Source organism: Canis aureus, chromosome 1 (genome assembly GCF_053574225.1).
Source record: "Canis aureus isolate CA01 chromosome 1, VMU_Caureus_v.1.0, whole genome shotgun sequence".
NCBI classification, from domain to species: domain Eukaryota; kingdom Metazoa; phylum Chordata; class Mammalia; order Carnivora; family Canidae; genus Canis; species Canis aureus.
The window spans coordinates 118,004,132-118,028,357 of NC_135611.1; the positions used below are offsets into that span (position 1 = coordinate 118,004,132).

At 42.9% G+C, this 24,226-nt stretch overlaps 1 protein-coding gene across 2 annotated transcripts; it reads left to right on the forward strand.

Moving 5' to 3' along the window:
* Positions 1-6: 6 nt before the first annotated feature.
* On the forward strand, positions 7-23,376 carry FAM187B (family with sequence similarity 187 member B). Of its 2 annotated transcripts, none has more exons than XM_077854910.1 (2): positions 7-749; positions 22,967-23,376. In XM_077854910.1, the coding sequence occupies exons 1-2, from the start codon at positions 37-39 to the stop codon at positions 23,352-23,354; spliced, it is 1,101 nt and encodes a 366-aa protein (XP_077711036.1). In that variant the 5' UTR covers positions 7-36; the 3' UTR covers positions 23,355-23,376. The 2 variants fall into 2 exon arrangements, with proteins under 2 accessions (XP_077711036.1, XP_077711025.1); XM_077854899.1 differs by lacking the exon at positions 7-749 and adding an exon at positions 18,532-19,304.
* Positions 23,377-24,226: the final 850 nt, after the last annotated feature.

Sequence of the window (24,226 nt, forward strand, 5' to 3'; positions counted from 1 at the left end):
GTGGTTCCCAGCATCCTTTTGTAGTCTCAGGCTACCATGTTGGCCACCCTGTGGCTGCTTAGCCTTTCTCTCCCCACTCTGCGGGCCTACACATTAATCAGCTGTGCCTATAAGAGTCTCTGCCAGCAGGCCCTAGTCTCAGGCAATGATGTTGTCCTGCAGTGTGACTATCCCAAGGCATTCTGGTACTTCTCTTCCGTTCTGGGGGAAGAACCCCTCCTGCTCTCCTCCATGCCTTACGTAAAAAAACTGCCCGGGGGCAGCCTTCAATTGACCAACCCTCAGCCCTCCCAGACAGGCCTCTATCACTGCCAGGATAATGACAGTGCCCTTGTGGTAGAGTATGAGATTGACTTCCAGGATGTCAGCACCCTGCACATTACACACAAAGACCTGGGCCAAAAGCCCCTGCAGAATGAGACTCTGGGTCTGAGTGGCCACGTACTCATCTTCACCCGCTGGGAGCCTTGGCAGGACTGTAACCGCTGTGGGGAGCCAGGCGAGCGGAAACGCTTGGGCTACTGCTACATCGAGGAGCACCTGAAAAAATCCATGCCCTGTTGGCTCTATCTGAGAACCAAGAAGGCACGATACAGCCGTATGCGGCCTGAGCTGCAGGTGGAAGCCTGTCTCGTACCCTGCAACCACGTCAAGGAAATCGACCAGCCATACTTCATCTTTGACATTCATCAATTGGGCAAGTTGACCAACAACATGTGGCTTACCTGCCCCTTGGCATCCATCTACAGGTGACTGGACCAGGGCATCAGCCCTGCCTTTGACCCTCACCTAGACTGTTTCCTGTACCCACCTGGGGGGCAGGGGTTTGCCTTCCAGTGGAAAAGAAGGCTCTGTCTCCCAGCCCATAAGCCTTCACCATCAGTCTGTCTAGAAAGGAGTCTCTTCACTGGCCTGTTCAGATGTTCATTCAGTAGGAAGTACTTGTGTCCCTTCTGAGTCAGGCCCTGGGCAGGTGATACTAGGGACACAGTAGTGACCAAAAAGGTTTAGTCCCTGCCCTCATAAGCTCTTGATATTTGGAATGACCAAATGTAAAACCTAGACACCAAGACGCTTTGGTCCATACTCTTGCCAACATCATCGCTAGTGTGGTTTTTGTCATCTCATGGGACTCTGATGAATTCAATTTGTCAGTCCATCCTTGCACCAATGCCACAATATTTTTATTACTCTACTTTTATAGTAAGTCATGATATCTGATAGTATAGATTTTCTAACTAGTTCTTCAAGATTGTCTTGATTATTCTTGGCCCTTTGTATAAATATTTTGAAATCAGCTTGTAGTTTCTATCCCCCCACAAAATCCCATTTTTTAATAAATTGAGACTTCATTGAATCTAAAGATAAATTTGGGTAGAATTAATGTATTACAATATTCATACTTCCAATCCATGAACATCATAAATATTCCCATTATTTAGGCTTTAATTTCTCCCAATAATGTACAGTTATTAATATAGAGATTTTACATATATTTTTATTATATTTATTCCTAAGCACTTGATTTTTCATGCCATTACAAATTGTGTCTTTTTTATGGATTTATAATGCATGATTTAATAATACATAAAATAAAATAATCCAAGGTTGTAAACAGTGTTTTGACTATTGACAAAATTTTATTTTTTTTTAATTTTTATTTTTTTATTTATGATAGTCACAGAGAGAGAGAGAGAGGCAGAGACACAGGCAGAGGGAGAAGCAGGCTCCATGCACCGGGAGCCTGATGTGGGATTCGATCCCGCGTCTCCAGGATCGTGCCCCGGGCCAAAGGCAGGCGCCAAACCGCTGCGCCACCCAGGGATCCCCTATTGACAAAATTTTAATATATCTGATATTAAAATCTGATTCAAGTCATAGATATGTATTATATGTACCACACACATACAATATATAATACATATTATTATAATACAATATGTTATTATATTATCTACATTACAGTATATTGTATAACTGAAGCTAATATAATCTTATATTTCAGTTATACATCCCCCCCATATATAGAGAGGTATAATTGAAATATGACATTATATTAGTTTCAGGTGCACAATGTAATGATTCAGTATTTCCATACACTGTGAAATAATCACCACAATAAGTCTAGCTACCATGCATCCCCATACAAAGTTACAAATTTTTCTTCCTGTAATAAGATTTATTCTCTTAAAAACTTTCAAACATACAAGAAAATATTATTGACCTTTGTCACCATGTTGCACATTACATCTCCACATGCATTACATCTCCATTTATTTGTTTTCCAACCAGAAGTTTGTACCTCTTGACTCCCTTCACCCATTCTACCCACCCTTCAACCTTCCTCCCCTCTGGCAATGAACAATCTGTTCTTCGTATCTATTTTGTTTGCTTAGTTTTTTAGATTCCATGTATAAGTGAAGTCATTTGGTATTTGTCTTTCTGTCTGATTTATTTCACCTAGCATAATGCCCTCAAATTCCATCCATAGTGTCACAAATGGTAAGATCTCATTCTTTAAAAAAAAAAAAAAAAAAAAAGATTTTATTTATTTATTCATGAGAGACACAGAGAGAGGCAGAGACATAGGCAGAGGAAGAAGCAGGTTCCCTGCAGGGAGCTTGATGCAGGACTTGATCCCAGGGCCCAGGCATTAGGACCTGAGCCGAAGGCAGATGCTCAACTACTGAGCCACCAGGTGTCCCAATTTCATTCTTTTTTAATGGCTGATAGTAGACCACTGTGTATGTATACCACGTCTTCTTTAACCATTCATCCATTGATGGGCATTTAGATTGACTATATCTTCTACAGTGAACATAAGGATACATATATCCTTTATATATTTTCAAATTAGTGTTTTCATTTTCTTCAGATAAGTTCCCAGAGGTGGAACTGCTGGATCATCTGGTAGTTCTATTTTTTTTTTAATTTTTTAATAGTAACCCCTTATTGGAAAAATAATTTTCAAATATTTTCTCCTAATCAGTTCGTTGCCTTTTCATCTTGTTGATGGTTTTCTTTGCTGTGCAGAAGCATTTTAGCTTGATGCAGTCCCACTTGTTTATTTTTACTTTTGTTGCCTTGCTTTTGGAATCAGATCCAAAGATTTGTTGCCAAGGCCAATGTCAAAAAACTAACTGCAGAACTAACTGCCTGTGTTTTCTTCTAGGAGTTTTATGGTTTGGGGTCGTATATTTAAATCTTTAAGCCATTTGAGTTAATTTTTGTGTTTGGTGCAACATAGGGGTTTAGCTTCATTCTTTTGCATGTAGCTGTCCAGTGTTTTCCAACATAATTTATTAAAGAAGCTGTCCTTTCCTCATTGTTTATTCTTGATCCTTTGTCATAAATTAATTGACCATATACATGTGAGTTTATTTCGGGGCTCTCTGTACTGTTCTGTTGATCTGCGTGTCTGTTGTTATGCCAATACTACACTATTTTGATTACTGTGGTTGTGTAATATAGTTTGCAATCAGGGAATATGATGCCTCCAGTTTTGTTCTTTCTCAAGATTGCTTTGGTTTTTGGGGGTCTTTGGAGTTTCACCAAATTTTAGAATTATTTGTTCTATTTCTGTAAAAAAAAAGTCATTAGAATTTTGATAAGGATTGCCTTGAATCTATAAATCACTTTGAGTAATATGGACATTTTAATAATATTAATTCTTCCAATCCACAAGCACAGAATATCTTGCTATTTATTGGTGTCTTCTTCAATTTCTTTCATTAGTGGCTTATAGTTTTCAGTGTACAAGTTTTTCACCTCATGGGTTAAATTTATTCCCAGACATTTTATTCTTTTTTTTTAAAGATTTTATTTATTTATTCATGAGAGTTACAGAGACAGGCAGAGACTTAGGCAGAAGGAGAAGCAGGCTTCTCACAGGGAATCTGATGGAGAACTCAATCCCCGACCCCAGAATCATGACCTGAGCCAAAGGCAGACACTGAACTGCTGAGCCATCCAGACATCCCTATTTTATTCTTTTTGATGCAAATGTAAATGGAATCATTTTCTTAATTTCTCTAATAATAGTTAATGTATAGAAAGGCGGCTGATTTTTATACATTGATTTTGTACCCTACAACTTTACTGAATTTGTTTAACAGTTTTTTGGTGGAATCTTTAGAGTTTTCTATATATATAAAACCATATTGTCCACAAATAGTGATAGTTTTACTTCTTTCTGAGTTGGATGTCTTATTTCTTTCTCTTGTATAATTGCTCTGTCTAGGATTTCCAATACAGTGTTGAATACAAGTGATGAGAGTAGGCATCTTTGTCTTTTTCCTGGTCTTAGAAGAAAAGCTTTCAGTTTGTCACCATTGAGTATAATGTTAACTGTGGGCTTGACGTATGTGGTCTTTATGTTGGGTACATTCCATCTATACCCACTTTAAGAATTTTTGTTAAAGGGCAGCCCGGATGGCTCAGCAGTTTAGCACCGCCTTCAGCCCAGGGCCTGATCCTGGAGTCCCAGCATCAAGTCCCATGTCAGGCTCCCAGCATGGAGCCTGCTTCTCCCTCTGCCTGTGTCTCTGCCTCTTTCCTCTCTTGTGTCTCTCATGAATAAATAAATAAAATCTAAAAAAAAAAAAAAAAGAATTTTTGTTATAAATGGATGTTGAATTATGTCAAATGCTTTTCCTGTATCTACTGAGATAATCATATGACTTTTATCCTTCATTTTGTTAATGTGATGTATTGCATTGCTTGATTTGTGGATGTTGAATCATCTTTGCATCCCTGGAGTAAATCTCAACTTGATCATATCTTATGATCCTTTTAATGTATTGTTGAATTTGATTTGCTAGTATCTTCTTGTGGATTTTTACATCTGTGTTCATCAGGGATATTAGCCTGTAATTTTTCCTTTTCTTTCTTTTCTTTCTCTCTTTCCCCCTTCCTTTTTTTTTTCTTTCCCCCTTCCATTCCCTCCTCCTCCTATTTCTTCTTCTCCTCCTCCTTCTTTTTTTTTTTAAGGTTTTATTTATTTATTCATGAGAGACACACACAGAGAGAGGCAGAGACACAGGCAGAGGGAGAAGCCGGCTCCATGCAGGGAGCCTGATGTGGGACTCTATCCTGGGACAGTGGGATCATGACCTGAGCCTAAGACAGAAGCTCCACTGCTGAGCCATCCAGGCATCCCCTCCTCCTCCTTCATCCTCTTCTCCTCCCCCCTCTCCTTCTTCTCCTAAAAGTAAGTTTGAAAACATTCCCTCATCTTGAATTTTTGGAAGAGTTTGAAAAGGATAAGTATTAAATCTTCTCTGAATGTTTGGTGGAATTCACCAGCAAAACTTTTTGGTCCTGGACTTTTGTTTTTTTGGGGGGGTTGGTTACTGATTCAATCTCCATCCTAGTAATCAGTTTTTTTGGATTTTCTATTTCTTTACAATTCAGTCTTGGAAGATTTTATATTTCTAGAAATTTACCTTTTTCTTCTTGGTTGTCCAATTTGTTGGCATATAATTGTTCACAGTAGTCTCATGATTATACATATATTTTAATATTATATATATAATATATAAATATATAATATATATTCATATATATATATGATTTATTCATTTATTGTAGAGAGAGAGTAAGTGTGACTGGGTGGGGCATAGGGAAAGGGACAGAGGATCTTTAGCAAATGCCACACTGAGTGTGGAGCCCAACAGGGGGTTGGATCTCATGACCCTAAGTTCATAACCTAAGTCAAAACCAAGAGTTGGACACTAAACTGACTATGCCACAGGCGCGCCATGATCCTTTATATTTTTGTGATATCAGTTGTAACTTCTCTTTCATTTCTGATTTTATTTGAGCCTTTTCACTTTTTTTAGTGAGTCTAGCTAAAGGTTGTCAATTTTGTTAATCTTTTCAAAGAACCAGCTTTTAGTTATGCTGATCTTTTCCACTGTCTTTTTAGTTTCCATTTCATTTCTTTCTGCCCTGATCTTTATTATTTCCCTCCTTCTACTAACTTTGGGTTTCACTTGTTTTTTTTGTTTGTTTGTTTGGTTTCTTTAGGTGTAAAGTTAGATTGCTTATTTGAGATATTTTTTTAATTTTTATTTATTTATGATAGTCACAGAGAGAGAGAGAGAGAGAGAGAGGCAGAGACATAGGCAGAGGGAGAAGCAGGCTCCATGCACCGGGAGCCCGACGTGGGATTCGATCGCGGGTCTCCAGGATAGTGCCCTGGGCCAAAGGCAGGCGCTAAACCGCTGCGCCACCCAGGGATCCCGAGATTTTTCTTGTTTCTTGAGGTAGACCTGTATCACTATGAACTTCCCTCCTAGAACTGCTTTTTCTATATCTCCTAGATTTTGATATTTTGTATTTCCATTTTTCATTTGTATCAAGGTATTTTTATTTCTCCTTTCATTCATTTCTTCATTAATACATTGATTGTTTAGTAGCATGTGGTTTAATCTCTACATATTTGTGATTTTTTCCAGTTTTTTTCATGTAATTATTTTTCTAATTTCATACTATCATGGTTGGAAAAGATGCTTGATATGATTTCAATTCTCTTTAATTTATTGAGATTTGTTTTGTGGCCTAATATATAATTTATCCTAGAGAAGATTCCATGTGCATTTGAGAAGATTGTACATTCTGCTGCTTTGGGTGGAATGTTCTGTTATATATCTATTAAGTCCATCTTGTCTATCTGTCATTTAATGCTGATATTTCCTTATTGATTTTTCTGTCCAGATGATCTATCCATTGATGTAAATAGCATATTTAAGTCCTGAACTATTGTTTTACTGTTGGATCCTCCTGTTAATATTTGCTTTACATATTTAGGTGCTCCTACGTTGAGTGCATTAATATTTACAGATATTATATCTTGTTGGATTGAACTCTTTATCATTATGTAATGTCCATCTTTCTCTTTTACTGTAGTCTTTTTTAAAAAGGTATTATCTATTTATTTGAGAGAGAGCACTAATGGGGTGGGGGTAGGGAAGGGCAGAGGGAGAGAGAGAAGTGGACTTCGTACAGAGCACAGAGCCTGACACGGGGCTTGATCCCAGGACCCTGGAATCATGACCTGGGCTGAAGGCAGATGCTTAACCAATTGAGCCACCTAAGCACCATAGTCTTTATTTTAAAATCTGTTTTGTTTGATATAAGTATAGCTGCCAGCCTTATGTTTGTTTGTTTTTATTTGCATGAAGCATCTTTTTTTTTAATGCCCTCATTTTCAGTTTGTGTGTAACTTTATATCTGAAGTGAGTCTTATAGGCAGCATATAAATGGATTTGGATTTCTTTCTTTTTTAAAATCCATGAGGCCATGCTATGTCTTTTTTTTTTTTTTTTTTTTTGAGACAGAGAGAGAATACTTGTGAGCAGAGGTGGGGTAGAAAGAGAGGGAGAGAGAATCTTAAGCAAGCTCCAGGCCCAGCACAGTGCCCAACACAGGTTTTGATCTCATAACGTTAAGCTGAAATCAACAGTCAGATGCTTAACCAACTGAGCCACTCAGGCAGGTGCCCCCTATGTCTTTTGACTGAAGAATTTAGTTCATTTAATGATTTTTTTTTAATTTTTATTTATTTATGATAGTCACACAGAGAGAGAGAGAGAGAGAGGCAGAGACACAGGCAGAGGGAGAAGCAGGCTCCATGCACCGGGAGCCTGATGTGGGATTCGATCCCGGATCTCCAGGATCACGCCCTGGGCCAAAGGCAGGCGCCAAACCGCTGCGCCACCCAGGGATCCCCATTTAATGATTTAAAGTAATTATTATTAGATGTATACTTATTCCCACCTTATTAATTGTTTTCTGGCTATTTTGTAGCTCCTCTCTATTCTTTCATTCTGTTGTTCTCTTCCCTTGTGGTTTGATGACTTTCTTTAGTGTTATGATTAGATTCCTTTCTCATCTTCTGTGTCTTACTGTGGATCTCTTTGGGTTCATCTTTTTCAGAACTCTCTGGGATTCTTGGATATGGATATATGTGTTCTTCCCCAGTTTAGGGAGGTTTTCAGCCATTATTTCTTCAAATAAATTTTCTCCTCCCTTCTCTCTCTCTCTCTCTTTTCTTCCTGAGGCTCCTATCATGCGAATGTTATTCCACTTGATATTGTCCTATAGTCCCTTAAACTGTCTTTACTTTTTAATATCCTTTTTTCCTTTTGCTGCTCTGTTTGTGTAAGTTCCACTGTCCTGTCTTCCAGATCACTGATCCTTTCTTCTGCTTCATCTAGTCTGCTATTGAACCCTTCTAGTGTATTTTCAGCTCAGTCATTCTTTATAGTTCTGTGGCTTCTGTTTGACTTTCTTGGATTTTACATATCAATTTTTTTGGATGAAGTTCTCACTGTGTTCATCCATTCTCCTGAGTATCTTTCTGACCATTACTTTGAACTCTTAGTCTATCAGGTAAATTATTATCTCAATTTTTTTGAAGTTTTATCTTTTTCCTTCATTTGGAACAAATTCTTCTCTTTCCACATCTTGTTCAATTTTCTGTGATTATTTCTATGTATTAGGTGAAACAGCTACATCTCCCTGTCTTGAGGAAATGGGCTTGTGTAGGAGATGAACCTTTATCATTCAACTGTGTTCTAGTTCTTGGTTTTCTCTTATGCCTTTGTGGTTTTCCAAGCAGCCTGAGGCATTCTTGATAGGTTCCAGTTGTTGAGGGTGGACCTGTCAGACTTTCAAAGGGGGGAATCTCAATCAGCACCTAGTTTCAGGCTGACTGGAAGCCAGACCATCTGGAAATAGCTTGTAAATTATACAGATGTATACAGTCCTATGGGACCGCAATCATAAACCCTGCTGACCTCTCGACTAGGTGATCTGCAAGTGTCTCTTGTGTGAGAGTTGTGGAAATTGGGGCTCCAGGTCAGTATATAAACTCCTTTCTGGGAGGTAACAGTGAACTGTAAAGAAACCAAGGGAGAGCACAAATATGGTGACCTTCTGCCTACATTCCCTGAGAACTCCTTCATAGCCTCTAGATGTGTGGCAAACTTGAAGCTATGCTAAAACTCTAGGATGTGTAAATAGATCTTTTTCACAGAAAGACTATTATGATGTATTTCAGTCTGCTGTCTGTAGAGTGCCCTGGGGATAGTAGCCTGCCAAGAACTATCCCCACAATTGTTTCAGTCCCACGGGAGCCAGAAACACAAATGCTTACACACACACCCCAGCGAGCCACCAGAACCAGGCAATCAAGGGGAATCCCTTGTGTTGAGTGCATACCCGCTAGCTTTTGTGAGTCAGGGTGAGAGCACAGGGCCCAGGTACATCCATCAGCTTTGGCAAGGCTGCAGGTGAGCACAGGGCTGGAATTCATGCTTGTCAGCTTTGGAGGGGCAGCTAGAGAAATAGATTGTATCTTTTAAATTTCATGTTCTACTTGTCTGTTGTTGGTCAATAAAAATATATTTGATATTTGTATATGACTTTCTATCAAATTATTTTGCTAAATTCACTTGCCTCCAATAAAATGCTGAGTGGAGAAGTTGATGGCAAACATAGTTATGTTATTCTTAATATTTCACTAGTAAATATAATACTGCTCTAGGTTTTTAGTAGAAAAACTATCAGATTAATAAAATTCCATTTTATTCCTAGTTGTCCAAGAGTTTTGAGCCATGAGTGAGTGTTGAATTTTATCAAATGCATGTTCTGCTTTAGTGAGATGATAATATGGTTTTTCTCCTTTATTATGTTAATATGGTGAATTTCATTTATTATGTTCATATGTAAACCCAACCTTGCTTTCCTGGGATAAACCCAATGTGCTCATGATATTTATTCTTTTTGTTTGTCATTGGAAGAAATTTGCTAATATTTTGTTTAGGATATTGTATCCTTGTTCACAAAAGAGATTGGCCTGATATTTTTCTTAGTGGTAAAAACCTTACATGATTTTGGTATTAAGGTGATGTAGGCCTCACAGAAGTTTGGAAGTATTTCATATTTTTATATTTCTGGAAAGATTTTGAAAGATAGATGCCATTTCTTAATTGTTAAGAAATGTTTGGAAGGATTCAGTGGTAAAGCTTTCTGGGTTTAGAGAGTTTTTTGTGCATAGGTTTTTAATTCTAAATAGAGAACAGTTCAGTTTTTTTCTTGTGCCAGTGTTGCTAAGCTTTTCAATGAATTTATCTATTTTATCTAAATTTTTATAAGTTTTGGCCAAAAGTTGTTTTTAATATCATCTGATTATCTTTTTGTGCCTCTAAGATCTGTAGTAATGTTTCTTTTTTCAGTACTAGTATTTGTTATTTAGGCCTTCTTCCTGTTTTTATCTTGATTAGTCTTGCTAGGCCTTTATCAATCACATTCATCTTTGAAAGAACTAACTTGGTTTACTGGTTTTGTTTATTGTAGTTTTGTTTTCTATCTAATTGATTTATGATACTTGCTTATATCTCTAGTTTTTATCTTTCCTTTTTCCCTTGAAAATATGTATTTAGTCTGGAAATTTCCCCCTAAGTACAACTCACTAGCATCCTACAAGTTTGGATATTATATATCTTCTGTCAGTTAAAAATACTTTATATCTTCAGTTGTGGTTTCTCTTTGGATCCATTAGTTATTTGGACATCTCAATGTATAAATTTCAAATATCTAGTGATGTTCTTGTCTTTTTGTATTTATATCTAACTTAATTCCACTAACCTAAAATGTGCTTCTCTTCCTTTAACATTTATTGAGACTTGTTTTATGACCTAGGATATGGTTAATTTTGGCAAAAATTTCATTTAAATGTAAAAAATATGATCTGAAGTTGAGTGCAGTGTTCTATATATATGAATTAGATCAAGTTTATATCATATCGCTCAAATCTTCTATACCTTTACTGTGGACTTGTCTATTTCAACATTTAGTACTATAAGGTTTTGCCTTATATATTTTTAGGTTCACACAAACTTAAGATCATTTTAACTTCCCATTGGACTGGCCATGTTATAAAATGTCTCTTATAGTCTCTATTAATACTTTTGGCCTTTATGTCTACTTTCTGTTATTAGTATAGCTAGCATACCAGTTTTCTTTAATGTTTGCATGATACTTTTCCATGGCTTTACTTTCAATTTCTCTATATTTTTTTACTTAGGATGAATCTCTTAAGTATGTGTTAGATTTTTGTTGGGGACACCTGAGTGGCTCAGCAGTTGAGGATCTGCCTTCAACTCAGGTCATGATCCTGGAGTCCTGGGACCAAGTCCCACATCGGCCCCCACAGGGAACCTACTTCCCCCTCTGCCTGTTTTGGTATTCAGTCTGAAAATCTTTGTCCTTAATTGGAGTATTTAGTTCATTACATTTAATGTAATTACTGATATAGTTGGGTTTAAGTTTACCATTTTCCTCTTTGCTTTCTACATGTTCTGTCTCTTCTTTTGTCTTTTTTTTAATTTGGATTTATCAAGTATTTTTTAAAAATTTTATTCCAATATAGTTAGCATATAACAGTGTTATATTAATTTCAGGTGTACAATACAGTGATTCAACGATTCTAATACATCACTCAGTGCTCATCACAATAAGTATAGCCTTAATCCTCCTCACCTATTTAACCCATCCCTCCCATTCACCTCCCCTCTGGTAACCACCAGTTTGTTCTCTATAGTTAAGAGTCTGTTTCTTGGTTTCTCTCTCTTTCATTTGCTTGTTTTGTTTCTTAAATTCCACATACGAGTGAAATAATATGGTATATGTTTTTTTCTGACTGATTTATTTCATTTAGCATTATATTCTCTGACTTCATCCATGTCATTGCAAATGGGAAGATTTCATTCTTTTTTATGGCTGAATAATACATATATATATATATACATATATATATATGAGTATATATACACACACATACATATATATGTATATCACATATTCTCTATCTATTCATCTATCTGGAAGCAGATAGCATCCGTGGATGGGCTGCTTCCATAATTTGATTGTCGTAAATAATGCTCCTATAAACACTGGGGTACGTATATCCCTTTGAATGAGTGTTTTTGTATTTTTAAAAGATTTTTAAATTTTATTTATTTTTAAAGAGAGACAGAAAGAAACAGCATGAGCAGAGGGGAGGGGGGAGACAGAGGGAGAAGGAGAGAATCCCTAAGCAGGTTCCATGCTGAGCATGAAGCTCAATGGCCTGATCCCAGGACCCCAAGATTGTGACCTGAGCCAAAATCTGGAATTGGTCGCTCAACCAACTGAGCCATCCAGGCACCCCAGTGTTTTTGTATTTTGGGGGTAAATACCCAGTAGTGTGATTACTGGATCATAGTACAATTCTATTTTTAACATTTTGAGGAAACTTTATACCATTTTCCACAGTGGCTGCACTAGTTTGCATTCTTAGCAACAATGCGAGAATATACCTTTTCTTCCAAATCCTCTTATGATTGGCCATTTCTTGTATTTTTTATTTTAACCATTCTGACAGATGTGAGGTGATATCTCACTGTAGTTTTTTTAAAAAATATTTTATTTACATATTTGAGATAGAGCAAGAGAGAGAGAACATAAGCAAAGGGAGAGGCAGAGGCAGAGGGAGAAGCAGGCTCTCCACCCAACAGGGAGCCCGATGCAGAGCTCAATCCCAGGACCCTGGAATCATGACCTGATCTGAAGACAGACGCTCAACTGACTGTGCCACCCAGTTGCCTCTTCATTGTAGTTTTTATTTGCATTTTGCTGATGATGAATGATGTTGAACATCTTTTCCTGTGTCTGTTGGCCATTGGGATGTCTTCGTTGGAGAAATATCTGTTCACGTCTTATGCCCATTTTTTAATTGGATTATTTGTTTTTTTTTTTTTTGAATGTTGAATTGTATCAATTCTTTATATATTTTGGATACTAACCCTTGTCAGATAGGTCATCGGCAAATATCTTCTCCTAATTCAGTAGGTTGCCTTTTAGTTTTGTTGATTGTTTCCTTGGCTGTGTAGAAGCTTTTTGTTTTGAGGTAGTCCAAATGGTTTATTTTTGCTTTTATTTCCCTTGCCTCAGGAGACATATCTAGAAAACTGTTGCTATGGCCGATGTCAGAGACATTACCACCTGTGCTCTCGTCTAGGATTTTAATGATTTCAGGTCACACATTTAGGTTTTTACTCCATTTTGAGTTTATTTTTGTGTATAGTGTAAGAAAGTTACCCAGGTTCATTCTTTTGCATGTAACTGACCAGTTTTCCCAACACCATTTTTGAAGAGAGTGTCTTTTCCCCATTGCATATTTTTCCCTGCTTTGTTGAAGATTAGTTGATCATATATATATTTATTTATTTATTTGCATAATTGTGGATATACTTTGGAGTTTTCTTTTCTGTTCACTACGATCAAATGGGATTTATTCCTCAGATGCAAGAGGGGTTCAATATTTGCATATCAATTGGCATGATATATCATATTAATTAGAGAAAGGATAAAAACCATATGATCATTCCGGTAGATGCAAAAAAAAGCATTTGACAAAGTACAACATCCATTCGTGAGAAAAGCCCTCAGCAAAGGCAATATATGAAAAACCCATGGTGTACATCGTACTCAGTTGGGAAGAATTGAGAGCTTCCCCTCTATGGTCAGGAACAAGACAAGGGTGTCCACTCTCACCACTTTTATTCAACATAGTACTGGATTCATCAAGTATATTTTTCACCAGATATTTTTTAATTATTCCATTTCCCCCTCTATTAGCTTATTATTATTTTTAAAAAGATGTTATTTATTCATTCATGAGAGACACACAGAGAGAGGCAGAGACACACGCAGAGGGAGGAGCAGGCTCCATGTAGGGAGCCCGATGTGGGACTCCATCCAGCAACCTGGGATCATGCCCTGAGCCAAACAGATGCTCAGCCACTGAGCCACCCAAGCACCCCTCTATTAGCTTATTAGATATGCATTCTTTTATTGTTTTCTCTAGAGATTACAAAATTTATTCTTACTCATTATGATATAATAATATAATATAAATTTATACTTGTACCATTTCCTAGACAATGTAGAGATCTTATAACTTTTTAGCTCCATTTGTTCCCCTTCCATCTGTTGTACTCTTGTTATCAGATATCTTTATTTTAAATATATTTTAAACCCCACAAGACATTATTTTTAAACACTCTAAATGTTAATTTAATTTTACCCGCATATTTACTTTTTGGTAGTTTTCATTCCTGCATTACCTTACTTCCACTGGGGATCATTTTCCTGCTACCTGGAGAATTCTCTTCAGTATTACTTTTAGTGTGCTCTGCTGTGGTAAATCTCAGGTTTCATCTGAAAATATCTTTATTTTTTGCCTCCATCTTTAAAGGATATTTTCATTGTGGTTTTATAGAAGTCTCCATATAGAATTCTAGATTGGCAATCATTTTCTTTTAGTGCTTTAAAAGTGTTGTTCCATTGTCTTCTACCTTCCATCATTTATTTTGATTATTTATTTATTTATTTACTTATTTATTTATTTATTTATAGATCATGCACAGGGAGGGACAGAGGGAAAGGGAGAGAAGTAGACTTTCTGCTGAATGCAGAGCCCAGCGTGGAACTCAGTCCCATGACCCTGAGCTCATGACCCGAGCTGAAATCAAAGAGCCAGACACTTAACTAATTGAGCCACCAGGTGCTCCCCATCATTTCTTTTTAAAAGTCAATGTAGGGGGCAGCCCGGGTGTCTCAGCAGTTTAGTGCTGTCTTCAGCCCGGGGCCTGATCCTGGAGACTGGGATCGAGTCCCACGTCGGGCTCCCTGCATGGAGCCTGCTTCTTCCTCTGCGTGTGTCTCTGCCTCTCTCTCTCTCTCTCTCTGCCTCTCTGTGTGTGTCTCTCATGAATAAATAAATAAAATCTTTTTAAAAATTAAAAAAACATAAAAGTCAAAGTAGGATCATGATCTCAGCTCAGGTCTTCATCTCAGGGTCGAGTTCAAGCTCTATACTGGGTTCCACTCTGGGTGTGGAGCCTACTTAGTAATGATAATAATAAGAATAGTGATGATGATGATGATGATGATGATCTTAAAAAGTCAATGTAGGGCCTTATGATTGTCGCTTTGAAAGCACTTATCTTTTTCTTCTCTGGACATTTTTATTATATCCTCTTTGGTTTTCAGCAGCATTTTCCTATAATGTGTCTAGATGTGGCTTCATTTATATTTATTCTGCACGGTGTTTGAAGGTCATCTTTTTTTTTTTTAAGATTTATTTATCTATTCATGAGAGACACAGATTGAGAGGAGAGGCAGAGACATAGGCAGAGGGAGAAGCAGGCTCCGCAATGTGGGACTCGATCCCGGATCCAGGGATCACACCCTGAGCCAAAGGCAGGCGCCCAATCTCTGAGCCACCCAGGTGTCCCTGAAGGTCATCTTGAATTTGTTGCTTTGGTGCTTTTCATGAGTTTTGGAAAATTTTTATTCAATGTCTTAAAATATTGCTTATGTTCTTGTCTCTCCTTTGCTTCTGAGTCTCCATTAACATAAATGTTAGAACTTTTCACCATGTCTTATATATCTCTTACGCTCTTTTATGTATTTTCCTATCTTTTTTTTTTTTTTTTTTGCATGCTTCAGTATGGATGTTTTTCTGTAGGCCCATCTTTCATTTCCTTAATCCTCTTTCCTGTTGTGTCAAAGAGCTTGCTACTCTTTCTAGTGAATTCTCAATTTCACATATTTAATTTTTCAATTCTAGTATTTCCATTTAATTCTTCTGTATAGATTCAAAATCCTCATCTTGTCATCTCCTGGACATATTAATCAAACTTACCTTAAAGTCTATAGTTGTTAATTATTAGCAAAAGTGCTGGTCTGATATAAGCTTCTCAATTGTAGCAGTAAGCAGAAACCTCACCCACGTTATTTAAAGAATATCAGGGAATCTGGATTTTCACATGAAATCTCTTGGACTGGACTCCTGGGTGGCTCAGCGGTTGAGCATCTACCTTTGGCTCAGGGCGTGATACCCGGGTCCTGGGATCGAGTCCCACATCAGGTTTGGAGCCTGCTTCTCCCTCTGCCTGTGTTTCTACTTCTTTCTATATCTCTGATGAATAAATAAATAAATCTTTAAAAAAAAGAAGTCTTTGGATTTTACATATTGGTCACTGATTTAAATATTCTAAAAACACCCTAGGGAGGCCAATGAAAACATTTATTCAGGCTGGATCCAGGCAGTTTATTACTTCTCAGTTAGACAAAGTGAAAATTGGAAGTGGGCTATCTCAGGGTCCTCCTAGCCCTGCTTCCTTGTTTAGAAAAGAGATTCCTGGGCTGAGGAGAGAGACAGAGACAGGGAGGGAGAAGCAACAGAAGTGCAGATGTTAATGTGACTTAGGTAGAGGGACTTTACAAGATCCTAGGAAGCAGAAAAAGACTCTAGATAGTTTTATAGATGTGAGAACAGAGGGGATGTGTGGCCCATTGGGGGACAAAGGTGGTGGCAAGATGCCTCAGAAGCAGCATCAGACTGGAACTGGATGCCTCAGTTCCAGTCTGAGCATCCAATTTGTGCCAAACACAGCCTGTAGAGGTCCCTGCATGGGGCAGGGACACGACTAAGAGAGCCCCAAGCCATAAGGAGCCGGGTGGAGAGGAAGGCAGGATGTCCTAGCAAAGGTGTGCATGAACCTCTGACCTCACCGCTCCCCACTCCCCTGCTTGTCCACTACTTCTTGGTCACTCTGGCCTTTACATATGGCAGCCGTGTCAGGGTCTAGCCATCTCTTGGGAATATCTGCAGATATCCACAGGGCTCTTTATCTCACTCTATTCACATGTTGGTGAAACCGCCTTGGGGGAGTGCTCAGACAGGCCCGATCCCACTCCCTAAAACAGCTCACACCCACAAACTCTTCTCGTCCTATCCCCATTTCTCTGCTCTGTTCTCATCCTCAGCGATTATAGGGTAACCCTCCCTGTTTGAGGACCCCATGCTTTTGTGAATTCACCTACTTGCTGAAATTCACGCAAAGCCCCCAGGTCAGTACCCACAGGGGTTTCATCGTCCTCCGCGGACAGGCCCAGGGTGGTGGAAACGTTGAGTCACTAACAACGCGCATTCCCAGCTGAGGTCCAGCAACATGCGGCCGCCTTCTAGTTTTAGGGCTCCCGCTATCAGCAAGTATCCTTTGTCCATGGTCCGTTTAGTGCCGCTCTTGTGTTGTTGCTGCATTTTTGCATTTTTGCTGGTGATTCTGCTGTTTCAAATGGCTCCCAAGCAGTGCTGATGGGCTGGCCAGCGTCCCTAAGCACAAGCAGCCTGTGACATATCTTGCGGAGAAAACGTGTGTTCGGGAAGCTTCGCTCAGGCGTGAATTAATTGTGCTGCTGGTCCTAAGTTCAATGTCAGTGAATTAAGAATGTATATTAAATAAGAGGTCTTTAAACAAAAATACTCGTAAAGCAAGGTTCTGTGTTGAGCAGTTGACAAAGATATTATGACCAGAGGCTTGGAGGACCTTAAGCCTGTATTTCTCCTAGAAACAATGTTTCCACATTTGCCAACTCAGCAACTTTATAGAACATAACAGCCCTGAATAAGGAGAATCTACTGTGTCTGATACTATGTATTTTTTGGTCTGATACTATGTATTATATACTTGCCTATTATCTATCTCTTCCTCTAGAAGGTAAGTCCAAGGTGGGGGTGGGAAGGGGCTTTGTCTGACTCGCTCAGGGCTGTGACTAGAATAAGGGCCAGCACATGGTAGGCATGCAGTAAACATTTGTGAAATGAGTGAATGATGGCAGATCAAGCCTGCACGATAATCATTTTTAATGTCGAGCCCGACAAGGGTAGGTTAGGAAAGGGTTTTGGAAAGAGACAACCGAGAAAAATACTTATCTGCTTAAAATGAATTGAATCATGCAGATATCTGTGGAAAGAGTCTGGGACAGGTGTGTGCAAAGATCCTGAGGCAGGAGCCCTTTGCTTGCCTGATGTTTTCAGGAGATGGCAGGGAGGCCAGCGTGGCTGGGAACACAGGGCTGGGATAAAGGGGCAGGAAGTCAGAATGGTAACCAGAGAGGGTTTAGTCACCTTTCATCACCTTTCCACGCCCAGTGCTAAGAATCGTGCCCAGAACGAACGTAGTAGGCGTTTGGGGGGAAATGTGTTGAATGTTCACATGTGACACTTTAGGGTTTTTAAAAATATTTTATTTATATATTTGAGAGATAGAGACAGAGCATGAGCTGGGGGAAGAGGCAGAGGGAGAAAGAGATTCCCTGATGAGCGAGAAACCCACTGCGAGGCTCGATCCCAAGACCCTGAGATCAGGACCTGAGCCGAAGACAGATGCTTAACCGACGGAGCACCCCGGGCAGCCCCACGTGTGGCACTTTAATGCCAAAGCCGGGGATGGTAGAGAAAACCTTGAATGGACAAATTAAGTTTCGTCCTATCCCAGCAGAGCGGGGGACTCAGAATAGGAATTAAGTAGAGTTGTTCAATTGTCGCAAATCAAATGGGGATTGTGACCTCACAAACCCATGGCATGGACTATAATACGTCCTGCGGCCCAGGGCTGAGATCTGGGTCTCTTGGGTGACTTCACAATGGCCAGGGTGGTGTCCTGCCCACCACCACAGCCCCAGTCCACCATGCTAACCACCCTGTGCCTGCTGCTCAACCTCGCCACCCCCTTGCTGGGGTTCTATCCTTCCTTCAGCTGTCCCAGTGAGAAGCAATGCCAAACAGCCCTCCTCTCAGACAATGACATCTTTTTGCTCTGCAACTCTTCTGGGGCACAGTGGAACTTCTTCTTCATGAACAACAGGGCCAACTGGCCCAACAAAGTCTCCAGCGTTTCCAACATAGAAATAATACCTGGAACCGGCATTCTCATTAGGAGTCCGTTGCCCTCCCAGACAGGCTTCTATCACTGCCAGGACGAGAATGGCATCCAGGTGGTGCAATACGAGGTTGACTTCCAGGATGTCAGCACCCTGCATATTACACACAAAGGCCTGGGCCAGAAGCCCCTGCAGAATGAGACTCTGAGTCTGGGCGGCGAGGAGCTCATCTTCACCCGCTGGGAGCCCTGGCAGGACTGTAACCGCTGTGGGGAGCCGGGCGAGCGGAAACGCCTGGGGTACTGCTACATCGAGGAGCCCCTGCAGAAACCCGTGCCCTGCTGGCTCTACCTGGGGGATCTGAAGATGTGGTCCACTCGCCTGCGACCTGAGATGCAGGTGGAAACCTGCCATGTCCCGTGCAAAACATCAACGCTGGATTTCATCACCTTTGACAACTTTGAGATCAGCGAGGAGTCAGAATCCGTGTGGCTCACCTGCCCCCTGGGATCCATCTACAGGTGATGGAGGCGGGCACCAGCCCCTCACCCCTTGCCAGGCTCCCCCAATCTGGAGCTCTCATGACTAATTCGTGCAGAGGGCAGCGCTCCCCCGGGAGCAGCCCTGCAGGCTATCTCTGCTGGCCTCTTCAGACGTGCCTTTGGCAAGAATCCCCTGGTGCCCACACGCTCTTGGGTCACACAGGTGGTACAAGACAGCTGACACCTATGGAGGGCTCGGCTGGTTCTGGGCCTGGTCCCGTGGTTGGCCCATGCTGTGGATGCGGCAGTCATCGGACCCCCGCCCCCCCCCCCCCGGGAAGCCCCCAGCCAGCATGGGTGGGTGCTACGGACAGCCTCAGGGTGGCCAGGGCTGGCGTGGGAGCAGCCCATGTGAGTATGAGTCTGTGCTGGGGGGAAGGCTGTGGGCCTGAGGCTGCTTCTCATCTGGCAGGATCAGCAAGTGTCAGAGCGAGGATGGTGCCCCCGGGGGATGCCCATCAGGGTCCGCCTCCCAGAGCTCACGCTCCTGTTCTTGTCTTCCTGCCGGGAGCCCTGGGAAATCTCCCCTTGGCCTGTCTTCCCCAAGCCACCCGCACTAGCCAGGAGTAAGGACTACAACCACCCACAGTGCTGTGCTTCGGCCCAGGCTGCATCCTGTTCCCACCCTCCTTCCCGGGGCCCCAGGGGTTGGGGGCTCCACGGGGGTCCAGCTCAGAGGGGTGCAGTTCTTGTCCAGGGGGAGCCGTGGTGACTTGAAACCGTGAGGTCCCCTCGCTCTCATTCCTCACATGCCTATGACAGCCCCTCCCTTGCAAGGCGGGAGCCCGAGCCACCTCTTGAGGCCTCTGCAGCCACCTGCTCCATCAAATCTGGGCTCGCCACCTCCATCTGGTTTTCTTCTCCTTATTCCAGCTGTGACTTCTCTCCTCCTCTTTTGTCTCCCTTCCTCCTGTCTTCCTCCCCCTGTAAGTCTAAAAGTTAACACCTAGTCTCTCCAAAACCCCCACAATTCAGAAGTGCGGGAAAGTGCATGGGTGCCGGCTATCTGGACTGGGACGCTTGTCCCATGTCATTTGCCAGATAAGGGATTCCTGAGCGCCAGTCACAGGCCCTCTGGATGAGACTCAAGAGATGGGGGACTCCTGGGTGACTCAATCACTTAAACGTCTGACTCCATCTCAGCTCAGGTCTTGATCTCAGGGCTGTGAGTTCAAGCCCCGGGCTGGGCTCCATGCTGGCCGTGGAAGAACTGAAAACAGAACAAAAAACTCAAGAGAGGTCACTGAGGCTTCGAGAGCTACCATGTCTCTCGGGAGCTGCGTAGAATGGCATTTCATGTGAGCTTTATGTCCTGGACTCTGGATTCAGGCGGGCCTGGGCTCCAGTCCCAGCACTGCCACTCTCCCAAGCTGTGCGACTTGGGGCCTGTGGCATCTTTCTGGGCCTCAGTCTCCCTCTCTGTTGAATGGGGGTTGTATCCCTTTCCTCGGGCCCATCATAACAAAGTACCACACCCTGGGGGGCTTAACACAATTACAATGTATTCTCTTACTGCTCTGGAGTCCAAGTCAAATTGTCACGAGGGCCATGTGGCCTCTGAGATGCTGAGTGGAATCTGTCCTGGCTTCCTAGCTTCTGGGACTGGCAGGCCATCCTTGGCCTTCCTGGGCTTGTAGCTACATCCCCACCCCCACCCCCCACCCCGATCTATCCGCATCACTTGGCATTTTCCCTGTGTGTTTGTATCTGGGTCTCTTCTCCATTTCTTAAAAGGACACCTGTCATATTGGATTTAGGGCCCGGGGCTACGTCTTTCAGGCCGCACCTTACCTGGTACATCTGCAACAACCTGATTTCCAGATAAGGTCACCCTGTGGCAAGGACACAATCCAACCCAGTACCGAGGTCTCGCTGGCCCCGGCCTCGCTGGGTCACTGTGTGATGTCTAAGGATGCAAATGCCTACAAAACACTCCGGAGAGTGTCTGACCAAAGTTCCGAGCTCTCATTGGTGTCCTTTTTTGCTTGTGTGATTATTGGCTTTGTCAGTGTTGTCTACTGAGCGGCCCTCTGTTCCTCAGCCGTGATAGGTGTGTTATGTGTCTGATTTGCTTGGTCACGTACCATGTTTTCACTCAGTGTTTGTTTATAAACCAAGCACTAATGTTGGTCCCCGGGGGGCAGGGGAGACCAAAGCTGGGAAGATTCCTGCCCTCATGGAGCCGTAAAACAATGTCACGAATAAAACATACGGTGGCCATCAGGGAAATACAAATCAAAACCACAATGAGATCCCACCTCACCCCAGTGAGAATGGGGAACATTAACAAAGCAGGAAACCACAAATGTTGAAGAGGATGTGGAGAAAGGGGAACCTTCTTGCACTGTCGGGAATGTGAACTGGTGCAGCCACTCTGGAAAACTGTGTGGAGGTTCCTCAAAGAGTTAAAAATAGACCTGCCCTACGACCCAGCAATTGCACTGCTGGGGATTTACCCCAAAGATACAGATGCAGTGAAACACCGGGACACCTGCACCCCGATGTTTCTAGCAGCAATGGCCACAGTAGCCAAACTGTGGAAGGAGCCTCGGTGTCCATCGAAAGATGAATGGATAAAGAAGCTGTGGTCTATGTATACAATGGAATATTCCCCAGCCATTAGGAAGGACAAATACTCACCATTTGCTTCGACGTGGATGGAACTGGAGGGTATTATGCTGAGTGAAATAAGTCAATCAGAGAAGGACAGACACTATATGTTCTCATTCATTTGGGGAATATAAATAATAGTGAAAGGGAATATAAGGGAAGGGAGAAGAAATGTGTGGGAAATATCAGAAAGGGAGACAGAACATAAAGACTCCTAACTCTGGGAAACGAACTAGCGGTGGTGGAAGGGGAGGGGGGGGTGGGGGGTGGGGGCGAATGGGTGATGGGCACTGAGGGGGGCACTTGACGGGATGAGCACTGGGTGTTATTCTGTATGTTGGCAAATTGAACACCAATAAAAAATAAATTTATTATTTAAAAAAATAAAAATAAAAAAATTTTTAAAAATTAAAAAAAAATAAAACATACGGTGTGCCAGATGGTGGTAAGGAAGGGCTGGGAGGGGGATGGGAGTGGAGGAAAGAATCATTTTAGATACAGAGGACAGGGGAGGCTTCTGAGAAGTTGCCAGACCAAAAGGAGGTGAGGGGGCCGCATGTACTGAGGGAGTGCACTCCCGGTGGAGGGAACGGCAGGAGCAAAGGCCCTGAGGCAGGACAGAGCCCAGCCCAGCAGGTTGGAGGGCCACCTTGGAGGCCAGCATGGCTGGGAGAGAGTGAGGTACAGGGAGATTGGAGAGAATGAGGCTGGCAGGGAAATGGGGGTGGAGGGGCTATCACACAAGCAGTGTTCTCGCTGATTCCTCCAAGTAGCCCCCAAGTAGTGAGGTGGGTACGACCCCTACACCCCCAGTTTTCAGACGATGAAGTAGAGGCTCGAAAAGCTGGAGGTGTGTGCCCCTTGCCCATTAGTGTGGGGTGGAGCTCCGAGCTGCATGCCCACCGTCCCCCCTGCTGCTGGGGCCCTCTGGGAGGGGGCGCCCCGTCTGCTGTTCCCCGGGGAGCAGGGGGCCGCCGTCTCCACCTCCTTTCTCCCCGGGCTGCTGCAGCTCACCTTGTCCTCCTTTGCAGGCCCATCCTCTGGGAAGTCAACGACATGCCCCTGACGTGGCAGGGCCAGCTCTCCAACCAGGACTTAAACACCGTTCTGGAACCCGCCAACGGCGGCAGGCAGCTGCAGGTCTTCCAGCCAGCCATCTACAAGTGCTTCGTGCAGCAGGAGCTCATGGCTCGGTTCAACCCCAGGCCCTTTCCCGACGTGCCGGAGGCCCTCAGGGAGGAGGAGGCAGGCCGGCAGCAGGGGGCGAGGGAGGCCTCGAAGGGGAAGGCCGGGCCTGTCCTCAAGGGGCTGAAGTTGACGCTGCTGGTGGGCATAGTCCTGGGGCTGCTGGGGCTGCTGCTCAAGTTCTTCCACCATTCCCAGGGCAAAAGAAGTGACGAGGTGCTGCTGGTGAAATAAAGCGAGGCCTCGGTGCCCAGGACCCCTGGTCTCCTGTGTCTTCAGCCCCTTACCTGTCCTTCCCTGGGCACTCTGGGGGAGAGGGGGGCACCCAGACAGACCCATGGCCACAGCTGAGGCCGGGTCTACCCTGTTCCAGGTCCTGCTCTGTTAACTCATTAGCAATCCCAGTCCCACAGATGGGGAAACTGAGGCAAGGCTGCTGTCTAGAGCCTAGGGGGCAGGGCTCCAGTGTGAACTCGGGTTACCTGGCTCAAGCCTTGTGTTCCTCCCCGGGAGGGAGGGATGGAATGGAAGGAGGCCATTTGCAGGATGAGTCTCTGGGAGTTGGGAAACCGCGGCCACCTTACTGACTGCACTCCCCCAAGGACCAGGGCCGAGGTGGGCTGGGGGGCGGGGAGCCCGCAGACTGCAGATGTGCACTGCGTTGGGGCCTTTCCAGGCTGCTCGCCTGCCCCACCCTGCCCCAGTTGTGCCTGGGGCCTCGGGCTTAGCCACATCTCTTCCGAGGCCGAGGATGCTGCCAGGGGATGGGTCAGGGTGGCCCAGGGCAGCTGGACGCGTGTCACCCTTCCTGGCTCTTGCAGTGCAGAGAGCCCCCGGGGCCCCGAGAAGGAGAGACAGACCCCTGTGCCAGGACAAGGCGCCAGGCCTAGCCCAGCTGGCCCGCGGGAATCACCAAGCCTGGCCGTTCCCAGAAATTCTATACACTGCGCAGCAGAGTGCAAGAGCGGGAAATAAAATATTAATGCCTGGTAAAGCTCATTGCCCTGATGTTGCACTGTGAAGCAACGTCAGCACAGATCTGGAACTTCCAGAAGAGAACTTCTGCCCCTGAGGAGAGAACAGAGCTCGCTCCTCACTTAAAGACG

What these genes read in the sequence shown, in the direction of transcription:
- FAM187B (XM_077854899.1), top strand. Translation starts at nt 18,547, where the DNA reads ATGGCCAGGGTGGTGTCCTGCCCACCACCACAGCCCCAGTCCACCATG. An exon ending in CCCCTGGGATCCATCTACAG is followed by an intron (nt 19,305 to 22,966) that starts GTGATGGAGGCG and finishes CCTCCTTTGCAG; the next exon opens with GCCCATCCTCTGGGAAGTCA.